General features: G+C 36.8%; 1 protein-coding gene across 5 annotated transcripts in view; it reads left to right on the top strand.

Annotated features, from left to right (window-relative positions):
- The window catches only part of DAW1 (Transducin/WD40 repeat-like superfamily protein), a 333,355-nt gene that overhangs the window by 106,961 nt on the left and 206,567 nt on the right, over positions 1–19,827 (top strand). For all 5 annotated transcript variants that reach the window (XM_089405557.1, XM_089405558.1, XM_089405559.1 and 2 more), the window contains one exon: positions 8,074–8,146. In XM_089405557.1, the coding sequence (XP_089261683.1) occupies positions 8,074–8,146 (73 nt within the window). The remainder of the gene's footprint in view (positions 1–8,073; positions 8,147–19,827) is intronic.

Genomic DNA, 19,827 nt, shown 5'->3' on the forward strand with positions numbered 1-19,827 from the left:
AGTTTAGATCAAAATGGATTTGATTATCTTGATCTTTGATGTATCCATGTTGGAGGGTCGTAATCAACTTTAGTTGATATTTTGCACATAAGTTGTTAGTTATAAGTCTAAGTTGAAAGATCAAATTTGACCTCTTGCATGCTTACCTCATTTGTGTTGAAGAATCTAGGGTGTTTAGGTTAGGGTGAGATTCTTCGGATGATGATAACTATTTGTGAGGTACTTTTTACTTTTCTTATTAGCACAATCTTCTCTTGTTCTTATTGGAGTGTGTTTCCTTACTTCATCAAATAGTTACCAAAACAAAAAGAGACGAGAACACAAGATGTTGGCTTTCTGCCAGGGCCAAAACCTCTCACTCTTTGAGAGGAAAACCCGCACAAATTCTTCTTATAGAGATTCCAATTGACAAATACAAAGACCATGACCCTTGACATATTTAGCCACTCCAAGATCAAGACACCAATCATTCTTCTTCAATATTCCTGAGATCATCATCACTTCTACTGAAGTCATCACTGCTGCAACATTGAGGCCATCACTATTGCACCACCGAGATCATTACTACAACACTGTTGCTGCACCTTCACCGAGATCTTCACCATAACAACGAGATCCCTATACAGTGATATGTATATATACATATATGAGAGATGCACTGAGATCTTTATCAAGATCATGACCTAGTAACTATGTTTCCATCAAGATCATGACTATATCTATTCCGAGACCATAATTATATCCATGCCGAGATCATGACTACGTCTAGAATGTATGCCGAGACAGGGTGTATCAGTATAGGATCACCGAGATCCTCTTCATAACAAATATGCGAAGACTATGACTGCGTCTAGAAGGTATGTCAAGATAGTGATCATCGAGACTGTAACTGCATTTAGAATGTATGCTGAGACAGTGGTACTCATCCAAAAAATACAAAGATAACCCATCTGAGAAATACAGATATATCCACATACTGCACCATGGACAGACTTCTGAAATTACCTCACCGTGGCGTATGAAATCCTTCCTGTGAATGCCCTCCGAAACATCAGATGAATTTGAGTTCTGCACTATCCTTTTGCGAAGACCCTAGCTGGGTATTTATAGTAGTTCGACCCACATATTAAGTGGACATGACAGTGTTAAGAGATGTGTTTATTGATGCAAGCCGACATGATCTTCCTTTAATTCAATTTGCAGGCCGACTTCTTCAAGAGGGATTATGCTCGTCTTTGGAGGGCTTCTAGAAATTTCTATACACTTGTATACATTAAGCATAGGCTCAAGAAGAGCTCTTCATACATGACATTAATTCTAGACTCTAAATGACAAATCCTATTATTCTAAAATCACTAGCTGATGAAACCCATGAAGCAAGTTTACAATAATAATATTTTTCTCTTTATTACATCATTTACATCAGTCATAATTACATGTCATTATGAAGACCAACCTAGTTACACTTTCTTCAACACTCCCTCTTAACTAGGGAGGTATTCAGAATGGTACTTGGTCATTCTCAATCTAAAGAATTTCTCATAAGATGAATCAGATTGGTAACCCATCTGTATAGCATCATAGTAACCAACATTGTTTCCACAACAAGGCCTTGACTGAAAGCTCTATCTCTCTTCAGATTAGAGCATAATGTTGGCGAGACCAATGACTATAAACACCTTCATCATTGTCTCTCAAGGTACATACCCACTTGGGTGTTCACTGAGTATGACCTTCTAGGACTATTCTTATCTTGGGTTCCCAACCCTCAAAGAATATCGGTCCTTTTGCATACTCTTATCTTGGATGCACTACACATCCTCAAAGAGCATCGGATGCCAGATAATTACCGAACCCTCCATTCTTCTTCCCAAGTGAAGACAAGAATGTTGTGTTTATCTCTCCCTCTCAACTAGGGAAGATATGCCCGTTCCTGTAAAGGAATGTATCCAAGCTCCCTTTGATCAGGGACTTGCCCAATCTCCCTCTTAATTAGGGACTCGTTAAAGCTCCCTCTCGATTGGGGACTCTCTTTTCATCAACAACTTCTTCTCCATGGGTCCTTCAGCTGCTTGATCAATTTCTTTCCTTGATGTCATGAAATTCAGTCGAGCTACTTTGTAAGGCAATAGCCATCGATCACTTTACTCCTTGGTTCATCATGTCATTCCTTTCTTCATGGAAAGTGGCCTTCTTGGTACATATCTGGAACCTTCTTCATATGGCTACTTCTTCCTTATCATGCTTCTTTCAGGAATTTCCATCCACCACATGAATGCTAGTTGTACTTGCACTTACAACTCTTGTTCCAATAGCCCTGCATGAACTCATCCAAATATTATTCAAGAAATCAAAACATAACATTAAGTCAAATAGTACCTTACGAGATGGCTCTTCATCAGGACATATTCCTGTAGGTATCAGCATCCTGCATACATGTTGACACATCTCCTAAAGATATCCATTGTCAAGGGTCTCCATCTTTTTCTGACTTCCATCAAAGTCTTCATATCTTTCTGGGAGATTTCCTAGTCAAAACTTCTTGGTCTTTTGGATGTTGATTGCTTTCATCATAGTTGCATATCTCACGATCTCTTCCTTCCTTACACATTCCATTCCCAGGTGCTTCCAATCAGAGTTCCGTAATTGTAGTCAACCACCTCATACTTCATATGAGGACATATTATGTTGATTTCATCTAGTGTGACTTATGCCTTCCTGCATCATTTTAGAGGAGGAGATCCTTTTCCCTTGATCATGCTTCTCAAGATAGAAGTAGTGATCGATGTTACTTGCAACCATACGACACGACTTTATAAAATTAAACATAAGCATACATTCTGTTGAAATTTCTAAGTCTGACATGTTAGAAATGCCTACTGCATTTTCTGGTTTAATTTCTCCTACTTGTTTATTCCATTAACAAGTTATTATAAATATAAATACTGAAATAAACACAAATGCAGTCTCAACCATCTACAAATCATCAACTGAAATAATAGACAAACACACAAGGGACATCGTTATTTTTGGACAATCGTCCCCGGAAAAACCCAACTTGGGAAAACCGGTGCAGCAGTTTTGAGGGTTTTATTATTAAGAAGATTTCTTGAGTACAACTAGGGTGCCAAATTGGCTCACCCAACAGAGAAATCTATTTGGCAGTAATAAGTCTCTTCGGAAGCAGATATTCAGCAAGTCTGCTCTATGAAATTCTCTCTGACGCTTCTCTGAAGCTCTACGTTAGCTCTCAAGGCCCCTATGTCACTCAGAAGCCCCCTGCGTCAGCCTTTTGTTGCTCTGCGCTAGCTTTCTGACCTTCTGCGTCACCCACGCAGGCCTTGCTAGCTACTGCACAGTCACTTTGGTCCTCCGCGTGGCTCCTGCTGGCTCTGCGTAGCCTCCTCTGCCTCAGCGCTGATTCCTCGGCACTATCTCTGCCTCTTTGCTATGAACTCACTACCCCTCGCTGCAACTCTGATCACTTGTTCGAATTTTCTAAGCAAACCCGGCTCCAGAAAATCAAACTGACTGATCAATCTTGGTTTGTCTCCAATTGACCCTCAAGCCTCCTCTTATACTTTTTCTGTTGAGTCTTCAACGGCCGAGATTAAATCTCTAATCAACGGCTAAGATTAGTTTTGGCTTGATCCATGTCATTTAGAACATTCTCACCCAGTTTTATATTGATACCAATTAATATTTTAATTTTCCTAAGTTTAGACTTAGGATCTCCATTAAAAATATTAATTATTTTAATATCTCTCTAACTAGGTGGAATTTCCCCAAACCATTTATGGGTCTTAGAGATCTCATGTGCTTTAGCCTCTCTACCAATTTTCATGGCTAGAGCACATCCGATGCTACCTCAAATCAACACATACCTCATTTTATTTTTAGGTCATCTAGGCCTCTTTCAACAGCTTCCTTGATTGAAGTGTCTTCAACCCCTTGATCTGCTTCATCTTTTATGTCATCATAACATCATCCATGAATTCCACAAGTTGGAATTCTTGATGAAACACTTGCTTCCTCTCTAGGTTAGTGAACCCTCTGATGAGGATTCCATCAGAGAATCTTGAGGATCTTGCATATCCCCATCTGGCAGATGTTTCCTTTTTGACTTGATGTATGATGAGTCTTGTCCTAGATGACTTCATCCTTTCTTTCAATGTCCAATGAGGTTCCCAAGAGCTATATCCTTCATGTTTGACTGGCATGGATTTTGTTCCTTCTGTCCTTCATGATTCCCATGGTGATGTCACAAGCTCTTGTTTCTAATGCTTCCATGATGCCACGATGCATCTTATTATTTATCATGGTCATATCTATAACAAAAGATTTAGGAGCTTATGATAAGACCCTTTTGTGAAGGAGACCATCTCAAACATAGTAGAGATCTGTTACTCCCTCTTTCCTTGGTCCTTTTCAGCTACCTCCATTTTTTTGGTGATATGAGCTTTCTTTCCATAATGTTGAATCTTAGCTATACTGTTCTGTCTTGCTTGAGGACGAAACTTCCCTTTAACAGTTTTGTCCACAACTTGTCCTTTTTCTATCTTGCATAGACACCACAAGTTGTTAAATGAGGTAACTTTCTTGTCCCAAGGACACTTGTTATCTTTCTTATCAGTTAATGTATTTAAGAACAATGATGATTATCTTCTTATCATCTCCCCCAGATCTCCCAATTGAGATCTTGTGAAGATATCCCTTCATTCTTTGATACCTTTACTTTTGTGTAGATCAGGTCTAAAAGATATGGCCTTTTCTGCATTTCCAGAGAATATATCTTCTAGCATTTCATATATCTCTTTGATGTCTCCTCTCCCGCTACATAAGGATGAGAGGACCTTTGACTGATTTCAACAGAATCCTATGAGTCCCTTGATCCTTTTCCATGCATTCAAACAATGCTTGACCTTCAGAGACTTTTCCATAGATATCAATGACTTCTCTTTTGGGGACTATATCTATCCTCCTTTCTTATGCAAGGAATTTCGATGACCCAACCAATTTATAGATCTCCTTGCAAACACGAAGTCATTTAACCAAACTTGATTATAGAATGAAAGATACTTACTTGACAAGTGAAGATGAACTCTTCTACTTGATCACTTTGATGATGGTTGAAGAAGATGTATTAGAGCTTCCTCTTGGATGATCTTCTTTCAAATGAAAAAGCCTTTCTTCAATAGAAAAGGTTACTCCTTTTGATGAGGATGATTTGTTGCTTCCTTGGAAGATCTTCTTCTAGGGCAAGGAGATGATCCTTGCTTGTTTTATAACCTTGAAGATGATGACAATGCCTTCTCGCCTTCAATATGATTTGCCTTCTTTTGTAGTGTAGATCAAAACTGCTTCTAGGGTTTCGACTTTCTCCAAGATGATGTGATCTTCATTTTTAAGGTCCTTTGAGCTACCTTGCTTTGTAGACAACTTGATGAGGGTCTTGGTGGCCTTTTGATGATGACTACGGAAACAAAAGCTCTTGTTGTTGTAGACTACTTCTTCGATCTAGGGTTTGATCAAAATCAGGGTTTGATTCTTCAATGTAGATCTTGATCCTTTTTCTTTGATAACCTTCAACTTGCTTTGATGCCTTTCTTGAAACTTGATCCTTGAATGTCTCTTTGCTGCCCTTCCTTTGACTTCAACACCTTAGCTTCGATACCATGTTGAAGAATCTAGGGAATTTGGGTTAGGGTGAGACTCTTCGGACGATGATAACTATTTGTGAGGTAATTTTTACTTTTCTTATTAACACAATATTCTCTTGTTCTTATTAGAGTGTGTTTTCTTACTTCATCAAATAATTACCAAAACAAAAAGAGACAAGAACACAAGATGTTGGCTTTCTGCTAGAATCAAAACCTCTCACTCTTTGAGAGAAAAACCCGCACAAATTCTTCTTATAGAGATTCCAATTAACAAATACCAAGACCATGACCCTTGACCTATTTAGCCACTCCAAGATCAAGACACCAATCCTTCTTCTCTAATATTGCTGAGATCATCATCACTACTATTGAAGTCATCACTATTGCAACACTGAGGCCATCACTACTGCACCATCGAGATCATTACTATTGCACCATTGTTGCACCTTCATCGAGATCTTCACCATAACAACGAGATCCCAATACAGTGATATGTATATATACATATATGAGAGTTGCACCGAGATCTTTATCAAGATCATGACCTAGTAACTATGTCTCCATCAAGATCATGACTGTATCTATTTCGAGACCATAATTACATCCATGCCGAGATCATGACTGCATCTAGAATGTATGCCGAGACAGGGTGTATCACTGTAGGATCACCGAGATCCTCTTCATAGCAAATATGCGAAGACTGTGACTGCATCTAGAAGGTATGTCAAGACAGTGATTATTGAGACTGTAATTGCGTTTAGAATGTATGCTGAGACAGTGTTACTCATTTGAAAAATACAAAGATAACCCATCCGAAAAATACAGAGATAGCCACATACTGCACCATGGACAAACTTCTGAAATTAACTCACTGTGGCATACAAAACCCTTCCTGTGACTGCCCTCTAAAAATCAGATAAATCCGAGTTCTGCACTGTCCTTTTGTGAAGACCCTAGTTGGGTATTTATAGTAGTTTGACCCACATATTAAGCTGACATGACAATGTCAAGATATGTGTCTATTGATGCAAGCCGACATGATCTTCCTTTAATTCAATTTGCAAGCTGACTTCTTCAAGAGGGATTGTGCTTGTCTTTGGAGGGCTTCTAGACATTTCTATAGACTTGTATACATTAAACATAGGCTCAAGAAGAGCTCTTCATACATGACATTAATTCTAGACTCTAAATGACAAATCCTATTATTCTAAAATCACTTGCTCATGAAACCCATGAAGCAAGTTTACAATAATAATTTTGTTCTCTTTATTACATCATTTACATCAGTCATAATTACATGTCATTATGAAGACCGAACCTAGTTACATTTTCTTCAACAATTTGGACATTTCTACAAAAGATAATCATGGTCCTTTGAAGGACTCACTATTAAATTTTATAATTGCTTGTAGAAAAGAGTGATATCAACATGGAAGTATACTACAACTTTTCTGATGGTTTATTGGGAATTCTTGCTAGTGGAGGAAGCATTAGATATAAATTAGAGTTCTCTGTCAAAAAAACTTAGTGGATAACAGTGCAAGAAGGAAATTTGGACCTGTTGACCTATCGACATCATAAATTGAACATTTTGGGCTAAGCATCTAACATTTATGATGCTCATGAAGAATATCTTTTGGGAGGATTTAAGAGCTGAACAAAACTTGGATGATGAGGATAAACTCCATGTAGACTTGTGAGTCGACAAAGTGTAGAGAACATAATGAACATAATCCGTATGAAGAATGGAATGCCTATATGAACTTAGTTAGAATGTACATGAAATATCTAGCTAGGACTATGTTCAGTTAGAATGCAAATACTTCACAATGCTTACACTTGGTAAGTACCATCGCTTCTAGCTCAAGACCATAACATTTCCTATATGTTAGGACAAGTTAGCCTTATGCACTAATTGGGGAAGATTATTTTTTACCTGATCTAGAAGATAAGGTCTTCAAAGGCCTTTTTTGAGCCTTTCGAGACTTGGCATGCATGATTGCACATATCTTTTATGAAGAGTTTTCTTTTGATTTTGAGTCAATCCTTTGAAAAATAATAGGGGATCAAAATGGGCAAGTCTGCTATAGCTTTGAGAAAAATCCTAGTATGTTGATAAGGGTTTTACAATGAATTTGAAGGGTATGTTGATAATGTTTTTACGATGAACTTGATGGTATTAAGATATGAGGAAATATTTATTACAATATGTGTTTGTCATGATGTAAAGATGTAAATGTTCCAATTTTTTTGTATTAGGTAATTTTACAAGAACTGATTTGTTTTGTTACAATTTATTTGTGGAAGGTGATTAACTCAATTCAAATATTATGAGATTATTGCTTTTTTTTTTTTCTTTTTATTAGAGATTCAATGCAATGTTATACAATGATTATGTGCATTCTTCATGTAGGGGTTGTTGCTGAAGGGAGGAGAGATAATTCTGTTGTTCGTATCTTGCCTCAACCACTTTATGAATTTAGCAGGTAGGGGCTTAATCATTACTTTTGAATTTCCCAACATTTCCATTGAGTGCTCAAATTTGTAAAATGTTTCATTTGTTTTCAAAAACGAGAGGTGCCATCCTCGAGGGCATCAATAATATAAACCCAGAAGGAAAATGCAATAGAATTCTCAATGAGATTGCATATTCTTCACAGAACTATCGAAAACTCATATTGCCTCCAAGGTATCTCATATCATAATTCTTAGAGGTTGAGAATGAATCTACAATGGGTTCTAACTTAAGTTGGACCAATCATCCATGGAAATTGAAGATGTGACATGTGCTTGGGGTTCTCTGTGAAACGGTGTGAGAAATCATTACTTAGCTAGGTGTAAATTGAGTAATGATCTAGGAATCAACATGTTACTTAAATTTGTCCCTTCAGCATTGTCTATATGAAATATGATTGTTTTGAAATAGACTTGTGATTTGACATATAGTTCCAACTCAACAATGATGCACATAAGCTGATATCTGTTCTTTCTTCACAGTAACCGACAATATCCAACTTAAATGGATACATTCAATAAAAAGGTCGTGACCCACCAATGGAAGAAAGTATCCATTCCACCAAAGTTGCTTGGGATTGCACTTTGTCTCATCCCTTTTGATCTCATGTTATTTGTGTGGATGGACGGCCACTGGAGAGCAATTTTGTTGGATAAATTGAAACCCCATGGACCTTACTAGTGGGTTAATGCCCTATTTGTGTTTATATAAAATTCAACTTCAAGTCATATCTTTATGTTTCCTTTTCGGCAACCTTGTCAAAATCGTTTTGAGGCATCATTTAAAGAAATAACTTATTTTTTATTGGATTAAAGTTTTAAACTATCGTTTTTACCATGAGCTATATGAAACTACGAGAAAAAACAAGTTTTTACCATTTAGGTTTTCTTATATAGTGTCCGAGTCTTGCGAAGTTCAAGCTAGTTGAGACTATTATGGAAGTTAACAAATCAATATCTTGGGTCATGGCAAGAATATTTACTTGGAAGTCTAGTGCGTTTAAATTATTCATGATTACATCTCTTTGAATTTTTTCATAATTTCTAATGTAAACATGACAAAAGAGGTAAGAATCACCACATAAATAACTCATGGAATTCGACGGATTAGAAAATCACGCAGACATCAAGTAAAGCTAAATGTGATAGCAAATATGGAACTTTCATTATTGATTTATGTCTTTTAGTTCTCATTATAGGCAACAATGACCTGTTACCTTTATTTATCTATAGCTTCCCTTACTAATATGAATAAAATATTATATTTTAACTAATTAATGAAGGTTTTACATATTTTAACTGATTAATAAAGGTTTTACAAAAGGAAAAAAGGATCACACTAATTTTAGAAGATGCCATTCACACGGCAATTAGACTCAAGAGTCAATCAAGCCTAATAAGAGTTGTTGGCATGATGTATTAACGTTGTTAGGCCTCCATTAGGAGTGCGTAGTAATATAGTTAATGTTGGCTAGGAGGGTTTGTAAGGGAATGAACACACGATAAATACCCCTTGCTCATATGGTCATTCATTCTCATCTTTCTAATGCAAGAGCATTATGTGCTTGGGTCTCTAGGCATGATTATGGAGAGTGACCTCCCACAATATTCGGTTTCATTTATGACAATATTGTTGGGAGCTACACCATATCTATGGGAAATTTATTAATATAAAAGTGCAACAACCTGCCCCATCTTATTTGCTAAGATTTATTTTACAAGCACCCGTCATTGAATTTCTCTTTTATATTAGGGACCATCAACTTTATATGGCAGGAGAGCTTCAAGGAGCCTCAAAGTTTGTCTCATGATTGTCCATCTTGGCCTTGTTGTCTCACAGGCTCTCGCTGGAGCAAAAGTCCAATCTCACAAAGGGCAAAACCTATGGACACAAATAGGCAAAGCCACCCTACACCCTACTATCTATCACCTTGACAACTTTGCCCCTCATTTCTAGGTTTTGGATTGTACAAAGTTTTCCTAACCTAAGGGGGGTTTCGTATGCTTAATTTCAATTCTATGTTCATCGCTGGGTATAAGTTAAAATCCATGAATCATTTATGATCAATCAGAGAAGACTAAATATTTGACCATTCAATGTGTGAAAGAGATTCATGAACATAATATGAATTTATAAGCTAAACCCATTCATCATATTATTTCCATAAACACCAGGAACGATCTGTGCAATTTTTCTAAGCAATTATTGTACACTATTGAAATTTCTCTCTATGTCAAGCAACTTTAATTGTAATGATAACAATAAAGTACTTGATTTATCATTGAAACATCCAAAGCATTCGTATCTTAATTCGACCAAATATAAAATACCCAAGTAAATGTTCATGTCCAAATATCTTGAATTTGCAATTTAAATGTCATTATATGAGAGTCCCACGGAAATAGTCAATGATCACTCATGCAAATTTTATGTGCCACCAATTTCAGTCCTTTTGCAAGCCATTAAGATGCACACTAGGAACCTATTTAAGGAAGATCGTGAATCCAAGTATAGTTCATTTCATTTGAGGAAGATCGTGAATCCAAGTATAGTTCATTTTTTAACGTTTAGAAATGGCACTTAGATAAACAACTGGATTCAAGATTTTTAAATAATTGCAACCTCATTGCATATTTTGAAAATTTGTAAATTTAAATGGGTATAGATAGTATTTTTCATCGGAATTCACCAAAATCCGACAATATAATTTCAAGATTTTTTGTTGTTTAAAATACATTTTTGAATGCATAAATAGATTCAGCACCCTGAAAAATCCCAGGGGAATTCAAATTATGCAGATTCAACAATTTAAAATTAAGTTTTTTGATTAAAATTAACCAGAAAAAATATCGTGAAAAAAATCATTTAGACTACACCATTTAAATCCCCATCATTACTGCACTTTGGCCTTCCAAACAAAAAGAAACCGTTTCATCAAATATGCCTGATTTATAATCACAATATGGCTGCTCAATAATTTCAAATGGTGCAGGAAATATATGCTTCTATCTTTGATATTTAATTTAAGTAACCAGATGATTTCAGAATCCGTGTGCAATCCTTTTGATATGTTTTCAGAGCAATTGGAATCCAATCAAAATTTTGTGCCCAGATTTTATCAAAGTTTAATATAAGGGTGAATGAGTCTATAATTTTGATTCGGTAATGGACGGAAACCCTTTTTTCAAGCTCTCACCGATTTTCGAAAGGAACATAGTGTGGAAACCCACTTTAGTCGATATAATTGATCAAAACAGATATAGTCAAAAGTTTTGATAATCTAATCATGCAAAATCATTGTCGATATACTAAATCTCATCAATTCGTTTCTCAGGACGAATATTTATGATAAAAATAGAAGAAATTATAATTATTCGGTCGAATCAAAAGGATTGCACACGGATGTTCCCTCTCTCCTGGTGCTGCTTAACATATATTTGCATTCGTTTGGGCTGGCGATGTTCCGTTTCGCAACACCAATCCTGTGGTTCGTTATGCCCGATATGCTGACGATATAGTTATAGGCATCTGTGCTTTGATGCCTCCGGCTTCGGGAATTTGATGAGAGCCAGGACAGTCTAATGGGTTTCATGAGGAGACGGGGAGATGTGTCAGTTATTGCGGGGTGTATGTCTGCAGAGGGGGTGTCGGATCAGGGAGACAGGAACTGTGGATGCTGCAGCCTTAATGAAACCGGTGGAGAGAGGACGGGCTGCCGTCGTGCCTCCAAGGGCGACGGCTGGGGGAATAGCCCACGCAAGGAGAAAGAGAGGAGTGGGCTCAATCGATTTAGGGTAAAAGGGTAGGTGGATGCCCTTCTTTAAACTTTGATTTATATATACATAAATTTTATTGAAATTTAAAATCCTATTTGAAAATTTTAAACCTACTTAAAATTTAAAATAAAAATTAAACATATTACCTAATAAAATCAAATCATTTTTCTAAAGTCTAAGCTAATTTGAAATAAAAATTAGAACTTCATTTCAAAATCATATTTTTTTAAAGATAAATCGTGAAATCATTTCAAATTAAAACCTCATTTCAAAATCATATTTTTTTAAGGATAAATAGTAAAATCCTATGGCAATAAGATGGGATAATTGTGTACCAGATTCTCTCCACTGAGGACATTGTTTACCATGGTGATGATTTCTTCCTTTGCACTTATTCACTCCCAAAATGGTATTACGAATTTCTCCCACTTTGAGTATGAAAAAGAAGAAAATAAATTATTTTAACGTCTACGAGGCTAAAGATACCCTGTGGGATAGATTGCTTCTTCATCTGCTTGATGTATTCGGCCTTTTTCTGTGAAGCTTCACAATAAATGCTCCCAACTTCTTGACAAACCCCTCGCTAAATAGATTATCCCAAGAGCTAGCTGCCAGCGTACCTGCATAACTTCCCCTGTTGTCTTTGAAGGCCTCACATTCTAAAATGAAATGTTTTTCTGTTTCCACTTTTCCAGAAGAACAAAAAATGCATACCCTTTCCTCCCACACTTCCTTTGGCCTTTTCCAGCGCCCTGTTTCACAACGGAGTTGATGAGAATTAGTCCTTAACTGAGCAATAAGAATTGTGGCTCCCCAAGAGATATTGTCCTCTATGTATGCTTTTGGTTGATGATTATGAGTGGGATTAAACACTTCAATATAGTAATTTTTCTTTCTTCCTAGCCCCTTATCCCAAGTACGTTTGTGGAACTTTTCCATAACAAAAGCTTTTATCTCTTTGTTGTTTATGGGACATGCATTCAAGCAAACACCCCATTTACTAAACCATTTGTTATTTCGCTGCATCCAAGTTTTTTTGCTCTTGCACAATCTATCATTAAAGACAACCTTAGGCCATCTACCTTCTTCCATTTGCTCAATTTTTTTTAAACACCTTATGACTCGCACCATAGCAATTGCTTCAATAGGAGCAGTCCCTGTTTCACTTAACAAGATATCATAATAAACTGCACTTTTAATCTTAAATTTGTTTGTAATCAAACACTTCTGAATTTTCTCAATTTGTCTCCACTACATGTCGGAGGTATTGCTAGCCCACAGTTCACAACCATAGAGAATCATCGGAATCACTAGAAGCCTAAAAAGAGTTTGAGTGGTTTTCCAGTCCCATAACTCTGCCTCTCTACACCTATTTTGAAAAGCATAAAATGCTTTCCAACCCCCCAAAGTTCTTTTCTTTCTACAACCATTCCAGCTTAGATTTTTGTTGAATTCAATTCCGAGGTATTTGTAATCCGCAACTTCTTCCAGAATGTTGCCTTCAAAGTAGAACTTATGCTGGTTATGTTTTCTTTTCTTAGAGAAGACCACTACTTTCGTTTTGCTAATATGGACTTGCATCCCCACACTTCTACAAAAATGCTTAAGGGATAGTAAGTGCTCTTGCAAACCAAGAGCCGATTTAGGATTCAGAATAAGGTCATCTACATACAAAAGAAGCCTTATAACAAACTTGCACAAATAGATACCATCATCCCCTTGTGAATTTAACCACTCCTCAAGCTTGTCGATATATAAACCAAAAAGGGTAGGAGACAGTGGGCAACCTTGCTTGACCCCGATATCGCTTCTAAAACTTTCAGAAATGCCTGCTGAAGTTCTAATTTTGACTTTCACCTCTTCATACAGCCTATGCACAGCTGCTCTCAAATGTTTAGGAACCCCAAGTTCCTCCATTCTCTGCCAAAGTTTATCCCTAGGAATCGAGTCAAACGCTTTTCTGAAATCAACAAAGCAACAAAAGACTTCTTCCTTTTTCTCCCAAACTTTTTCAATGATGTGCCTTAAAGTTATGCAATGATCAATTGTGGAATGTTTAGGTCTAAAACCTGCTTGCCCTTTAGCACGCTTATCTCTTTCTTCTGCCCACTTGCTAATTTTGTTTTCTAGCATGCTTCCAAATAGCTTTGCAAACAAAGGGTTTATCATGATGGTCCTATAATTGGAGGGATTATTGATGTCACCGCTCTTGAAAAGTGGTAATGCCACACTGTTGTCTACTCTGTGGGGAGCCCTTGTTGTATGATGTTGCTGAAGATTTTTGTCATGTGAGGTGCAAGAATCTTTGAGCCCCACTTTAGATATTCTGCTTGGAGTTCAGCTAAGTCTTTTGCTTTTCCAACACCCAACTTCTTGATACCCATCTCTACTTCTTGTACCATGAAGAGTTCAGTATCAGTGTTGACCAAGGGGGGAGAGTCAACCTTGGGAACATGCTCATAGAGTTGTCTTGCATAGACAAACCATTTACAAGTTGTAATATTATTTCCAATTTGTATATTTTTCGGTTGGAGCTCCTTCCAAAATAATTTGGGACTATTTTTCCCAACGAAGATTAGTTATTCCCTCCTTGAAACCATGAAATCAACCTTTTTCTTGCTTAATAACTTCTTGTAAGATTTGAGCTTTATGTTATCCTTGTTTGACTCTTTCCACATTCTCCTTGCCTTTTTGCATTCCTCGTCAAACCAAGCATTAACCGGAAAGCAATTTGTTTCAGACTTCTTAATTTTTGTTCTTTTGCACTTTGCAAGTGCGCATTGAATTAAATGTGTTAATTCATGACTATGAAGGCTGTGAATTGTAATTTTCTCCTTCTCAAAGAGCCTCTATAGTGTCATTTTTAAGGTGTTACAATTTTCTGGGGTCAAAAGAATTCTGCCCCGTGGGAGATTTTGTTGGACATGCTGAATTTTTGACTATAATTGTTTCTTTCCAATCCAAAGAAACATAAATAAATTGGCTTGTGATCTGATTTTAAATCCCACAACTGATCTCCAACCAAAACTTCTTCCATTTTCTCACACAAACCATGTGAGCAAATTACATAATCTACCACACTTGCTCCATTGTAAGTATTGCAAGTGAAATTACTGGACTTTGCCCATCTAGTCAAGCTGTTACAAATGACTAAATCAAAGGCCCCACATAGGGTAAGCAATTGTTCACCAAAGAGATTGCAACCCTTGTCCTCTGAAATTATTTCCCACTAATGATTACTTTCTTTTGTAAGCCAAATAGGGTCACAATCATCTTTACAACAAAGAATGCTAGCTTGCTCACTTGCAGTCCTAGCATTGAAAGCACCCACTATAAGGACTTCACCTAGCTGCGAATATGTTGCAATATCCGCTTTTAAAGTTGCAAATGGATCTTTGTGGTCAAGCCGTCTACCTTTGTAGATTTTTGAAACCTGTGGCGCAAAATAGCATGCTGCAATTTTGATGTGGTTTCCATTTTCTGATATTTTAAACCAAATGAATTGCTTATTTAAGTCTTCTTTTTCTAACTGAATGAGACGACCTTCTTTCTCCCTTACTAAAACCATGATACCCCCATGCCCTTTGCCATTCCCTGTTGCCTTGTTCCACACTGCCATCTTCCAGTATCCTTCAAACAAAGGTGTCTTGCACCCTTCATGCTCATGTGTTTCTATGAGGCAAATTATGTCTCTATTTTCCGCAATAGGCCCTAACCCAGGTCCTCGTCTCCATGGGTAACCTCTGCAGTTCCAACAAACTACTCTTAAGGAAACCTGGGTATGACTTGAATGCTATTTATTTTGACATGCAAGACTCACATTTGAGTCTTTGTCCCCGTTTTCCCATACTGACCTTGCTTTCTGATTCCCTGTTGAAGAGTTTGTTGCCTCTTCTTTATTACCATCATGCCTTTGCCTTTATAAATCCATGCTCTTTTTCCTTCATCTGTTGCTGCACTAACCTTTAAAATTTCCTCCCTTCTTTTCTCTTGTTGTTTTACAGTTAAATCTTCTTCTAGGAAAAAACGAGAACCCCTCAAGAGATGTTTCTTGCTTAGAATAATATATTTATCACGCAAGCTAGGCATAATGACTTTTATGGGCCTGTCTCTCTCCCCTTTAAACTTACCCACCCTCCATGCTTGCCATATTTGTCCTTGCCATAGCAACTTGTCTTTCAAGAAGTCTCTTGCAAGGTCAAGAGTACATTCATTTTTCCCACAGTCTTTCACCCCTTTAATAGTTATGTTTGCTGCCCTATTTTGTCTTTCCTTGCCTTCATTGTCTTGCATGTTGTCAACCTGAATATTTGTTTCTCCTTCCTTATTAGTAGAATTGCTAATAACTTGAGCCCAAGTTTTGGAAACTTTGGTGGAATCTCCTTTCGTTTCTTCTCTTGCGTTCTCTTCATGGTTGTTTATTTGGGCAATCATTTTCCCTTTATCCTGGGATGATTTCACATTCACCACCTCTGTACTTTCCACTACAGATTTCTTTATGTTTTGCACATCCGCCTTCATGCGTTGCCATTCTGTCTTCCCTATCAGGAGAGCTTCCTGTAGCAATGCCACTTGTTCTTTTAAAATTTTATTGCTTTCTGCTAATGCCTTGTTCTCAGCCGTTATTATATGAATTTTATGATCTCTTTCTTGCCCTTTAGCTTCTAAAACCTCCAACCTTTGTTTTGCATTTAACAATTCTTTCACATAAAGATCAGATGACTAGGTGAGAGGTGTGGATGTGGGACTATATAAGGCAGAATCATCGACGACTTTTCCTTTGGACTTCTTGTTGCCACGTGCTTGTGGAGGAGACTTGTTTGAGTGCTTTTTGTGAAGGGCTTGATTACCTTTTTTTTTAGACCGTTTCTTCCTTGTTTTCTCCCATTTTAAATAGACTATTCTTCATTTTAAAATAACCCGATATTGTTTGGCATGGACCCAAACCACTTCCTAGCTTTGGCGGATGAGACAATTTTCACTTGTCCTAAATCATTTGTCTCCACATGTTCTGAAATTTCTGGTTCCTTTGTCATGTTTGAATGCATTTGTTGCTGCTTGCTTGCTGCTCTCGCACTGCTCACTGTTAACTGTTCACTGTTCACTGCTCTAACTGTTGTCCACACTGCTCACACTGCTCTGCTCATACTGCTGACCACACTACTCACACTGCTCACCACGCTGCTCTTGAAAACATTGCTCACTTTTTCCTTTGCAATCATGCTCACTCTGCCGTTTGCACTTAATCCTCTATCCCCTCTTGCAGAATGTTATTCTGCCCTTTGCACACAGTGCTATGTAGTATGCAAGTTCTCTATATATATAGTAGAAGAAAAGCTGGAAACAGAAAATGATTAAACAACCAACAACATATATGCGAAAAGTTTAGAAATTATTAAGGTTACTGAAACGAAAACCAAAAAATTAAATATGGCGATTGCTGAAATCAAATTTCCTTCGCCTCATATATCCAATCAGAAGAGGAATGGAGATTGTGTTGGCCAGTTTGCTTCGGCTATTGAACGGCCCAAAAATACTTTGGCTTTAGGAATTTTCCTTTTCCCTCGACAGTGTGACGGTCATTCCCTGCGTTTAATCTTCTGAATTCCGCGTCCTTGATCTCTTCGATGCTCTTTTTTCCTTCGGGGTAGCCGTAATGTTACATATAGGTTCTGATCAGATCGGCCGGCCTGTGCCAAGATGACAACCCCGCGGGTTTCGCTGGTGGAATTGGAGGATGTTATCCTGCGGGTTTTGCTGGTGGTAAGGTGCTTAAACTTTGATTACACTGCATTGATGTTGATGTTGGTGTGAATAGGCAAGAATTGATATGGGTATTTCTGGACGCTGCCTGCGATGTGCCTTTGGCCCTAGAAATTATTGGGTTTTGCACACTCACCTAGCCTAATTTGACAATAAGATGGGATAACTGTGTACCAAATTCTCTCGACTGTTGACATTGTTTACCGTGGTGATGATTTCTTCCTTTGCACTTATTCACTCCCAAAAATGGTATTACGAATTTCTTCCACTATAAGTATGAGAGAAAAATCAGAGCACCTACAAGGTACAACAAAACAACAATCTTTAAAGGAATTAAATCTTAAAAAAAATTAATTTAACGAAGTCAAGATAATCATTTACATGTGAAGACAAATGATAAGGGGAAATTTTAACAATGATTCCCCTTATACATTCGAATCAATGAACCAATAAACATAAATGATATCACCTGGTAAATGATTAAAAATGAGTGATACGCCTTAAAAATGCTGCCTTGATGTATCCTAACAAATAAAATAAAAGAACAAAAGAAGAATATTTAAAAAACTGCAATAATTTTATTACTTCTCCAAAAAATCTGACGCTAAGTGAGATAGAGTGTCTTCTTTTTATAGAGTAAGGAGTTACAATTCCATGGAATATCAAATACCATGGGAGAATACAAGTGGTAACTAAACTTTTGATGTGCTCAAAATGAAATAATAATAAAATTTCCCTTTTTCTAGAAGGTCAATTTAAATAATAAAATAGTTAAAATGATTTTGAAACTTCTAGAAAAATAGAATTAGTTGTCTTCATTTGACCAACTGATTCTTTTACATCAGATTTTTAATTCCATCCCTTCTCTTTCTTATTTTTTTTTATTTATTGTTTTTGCACATAGGTAATTAAAATTCCACCTGTGTTAGCAAAACTTTACACATTAGGAATAATGCTTCAAATAATGTCGATGTAGACCATGGAACATCATGTAGGTTCTCATGTTAGTTGATAAGATTGACAATGTCTAGTTCTGCACCTTCAACAACATGTCCAACTTCAACCAGTGGTTAGACACTAACATATACAAGATAAATTAACCACAAGAAACTTAGCCAATGTTACCAATTTACTCAAGAACCTAACTAAGGAGACAACCTTACCTCTGTTGCATACGTCTTTGGGCTAGAACAGAAAGTATTTCACGGGTCCTCTAAGTTCAAGTATGTGGATGACATTATTATTATTTTTTTATGAAGGAGACATAAGAATGACATATGGACTAACTTCCAAAGTCATAAAAAGTGTTTAGGGTATAATTTTGGTCCAACTGGTTGATTAAACTGTGGCTAGAAATCTTCTTTATTTGCAAAGCCTTGCGAGATGGAGCCTTTGCTACTTCGACCTACACACAATTCCACTTCCTTTTATTTTTTTATTTATTTTCATTTCAATTTTTTTTCAAGTCCTCTTTCTTTGGATAGAAGTTTTGTTCTTAGGACTTTTGAAGGGGGATGACCATGACGAGGTAGTTTATTTTTCTCTTTACCTCTTTAGCCCTTTATTTGGCTTGGTTTGATTTTTGAGGCTTGCAATTTTTTATTTATTTTTTAAATGATGATGACCTTCTTTGGATGATCTTTGGTGAGTTAACAATACGTTAAGGGAATTATGGATAGAATGGAAAATGAAAAGGCGTTAAATGGAAAGTGTTAAAGGATATATTCACACTACCCAACTTAATTCCTTGGTAGTACCTAGTGGTTTAGCTTAATGACACACTTATCCAAAAGTAATTATGTCCCAATGGTTAGAAGTAGTAAAATGGTAACATTTTTACTAAGTTAAAAGTGATAAAGAATCCCTCTAATGACGATATCTACACAACCAAATGAAACCTTAGTGTCATTTTCAGATGAGGAGTTTAAGCAATGAAACCATAACAACCACTAATCAATGCAACATCATCCAGCGCATCTGAGATCAGGGGCATGGGGAAATGATACACCACTGTGAATAACTGATGAGCACTAGGAATGTAACTGGTGAGTGGAGAATAGCAGGTCCAAGATGATAAGAACATCTCGTCCAAGCACTAAAAAGTTGTTGAGAA

This window comes from Pinus tabuliformis, chromosome 2_2 (genome assembly GCF_031772625.1).
Source record: "Pinus tabuliformis cultivar Carrire ecotype Pingquan chromosome 2_2, CPIR1, whole genome shotgun sequence".
In the NCBI taxonomy this organism is placed as follows: domain Eukaryota; kingdom Viridiplantae; phylum Streptophyta; class Pinopsida; order Pinales; family Pinaceae; genus Pinus; species Pinus tabuliformis.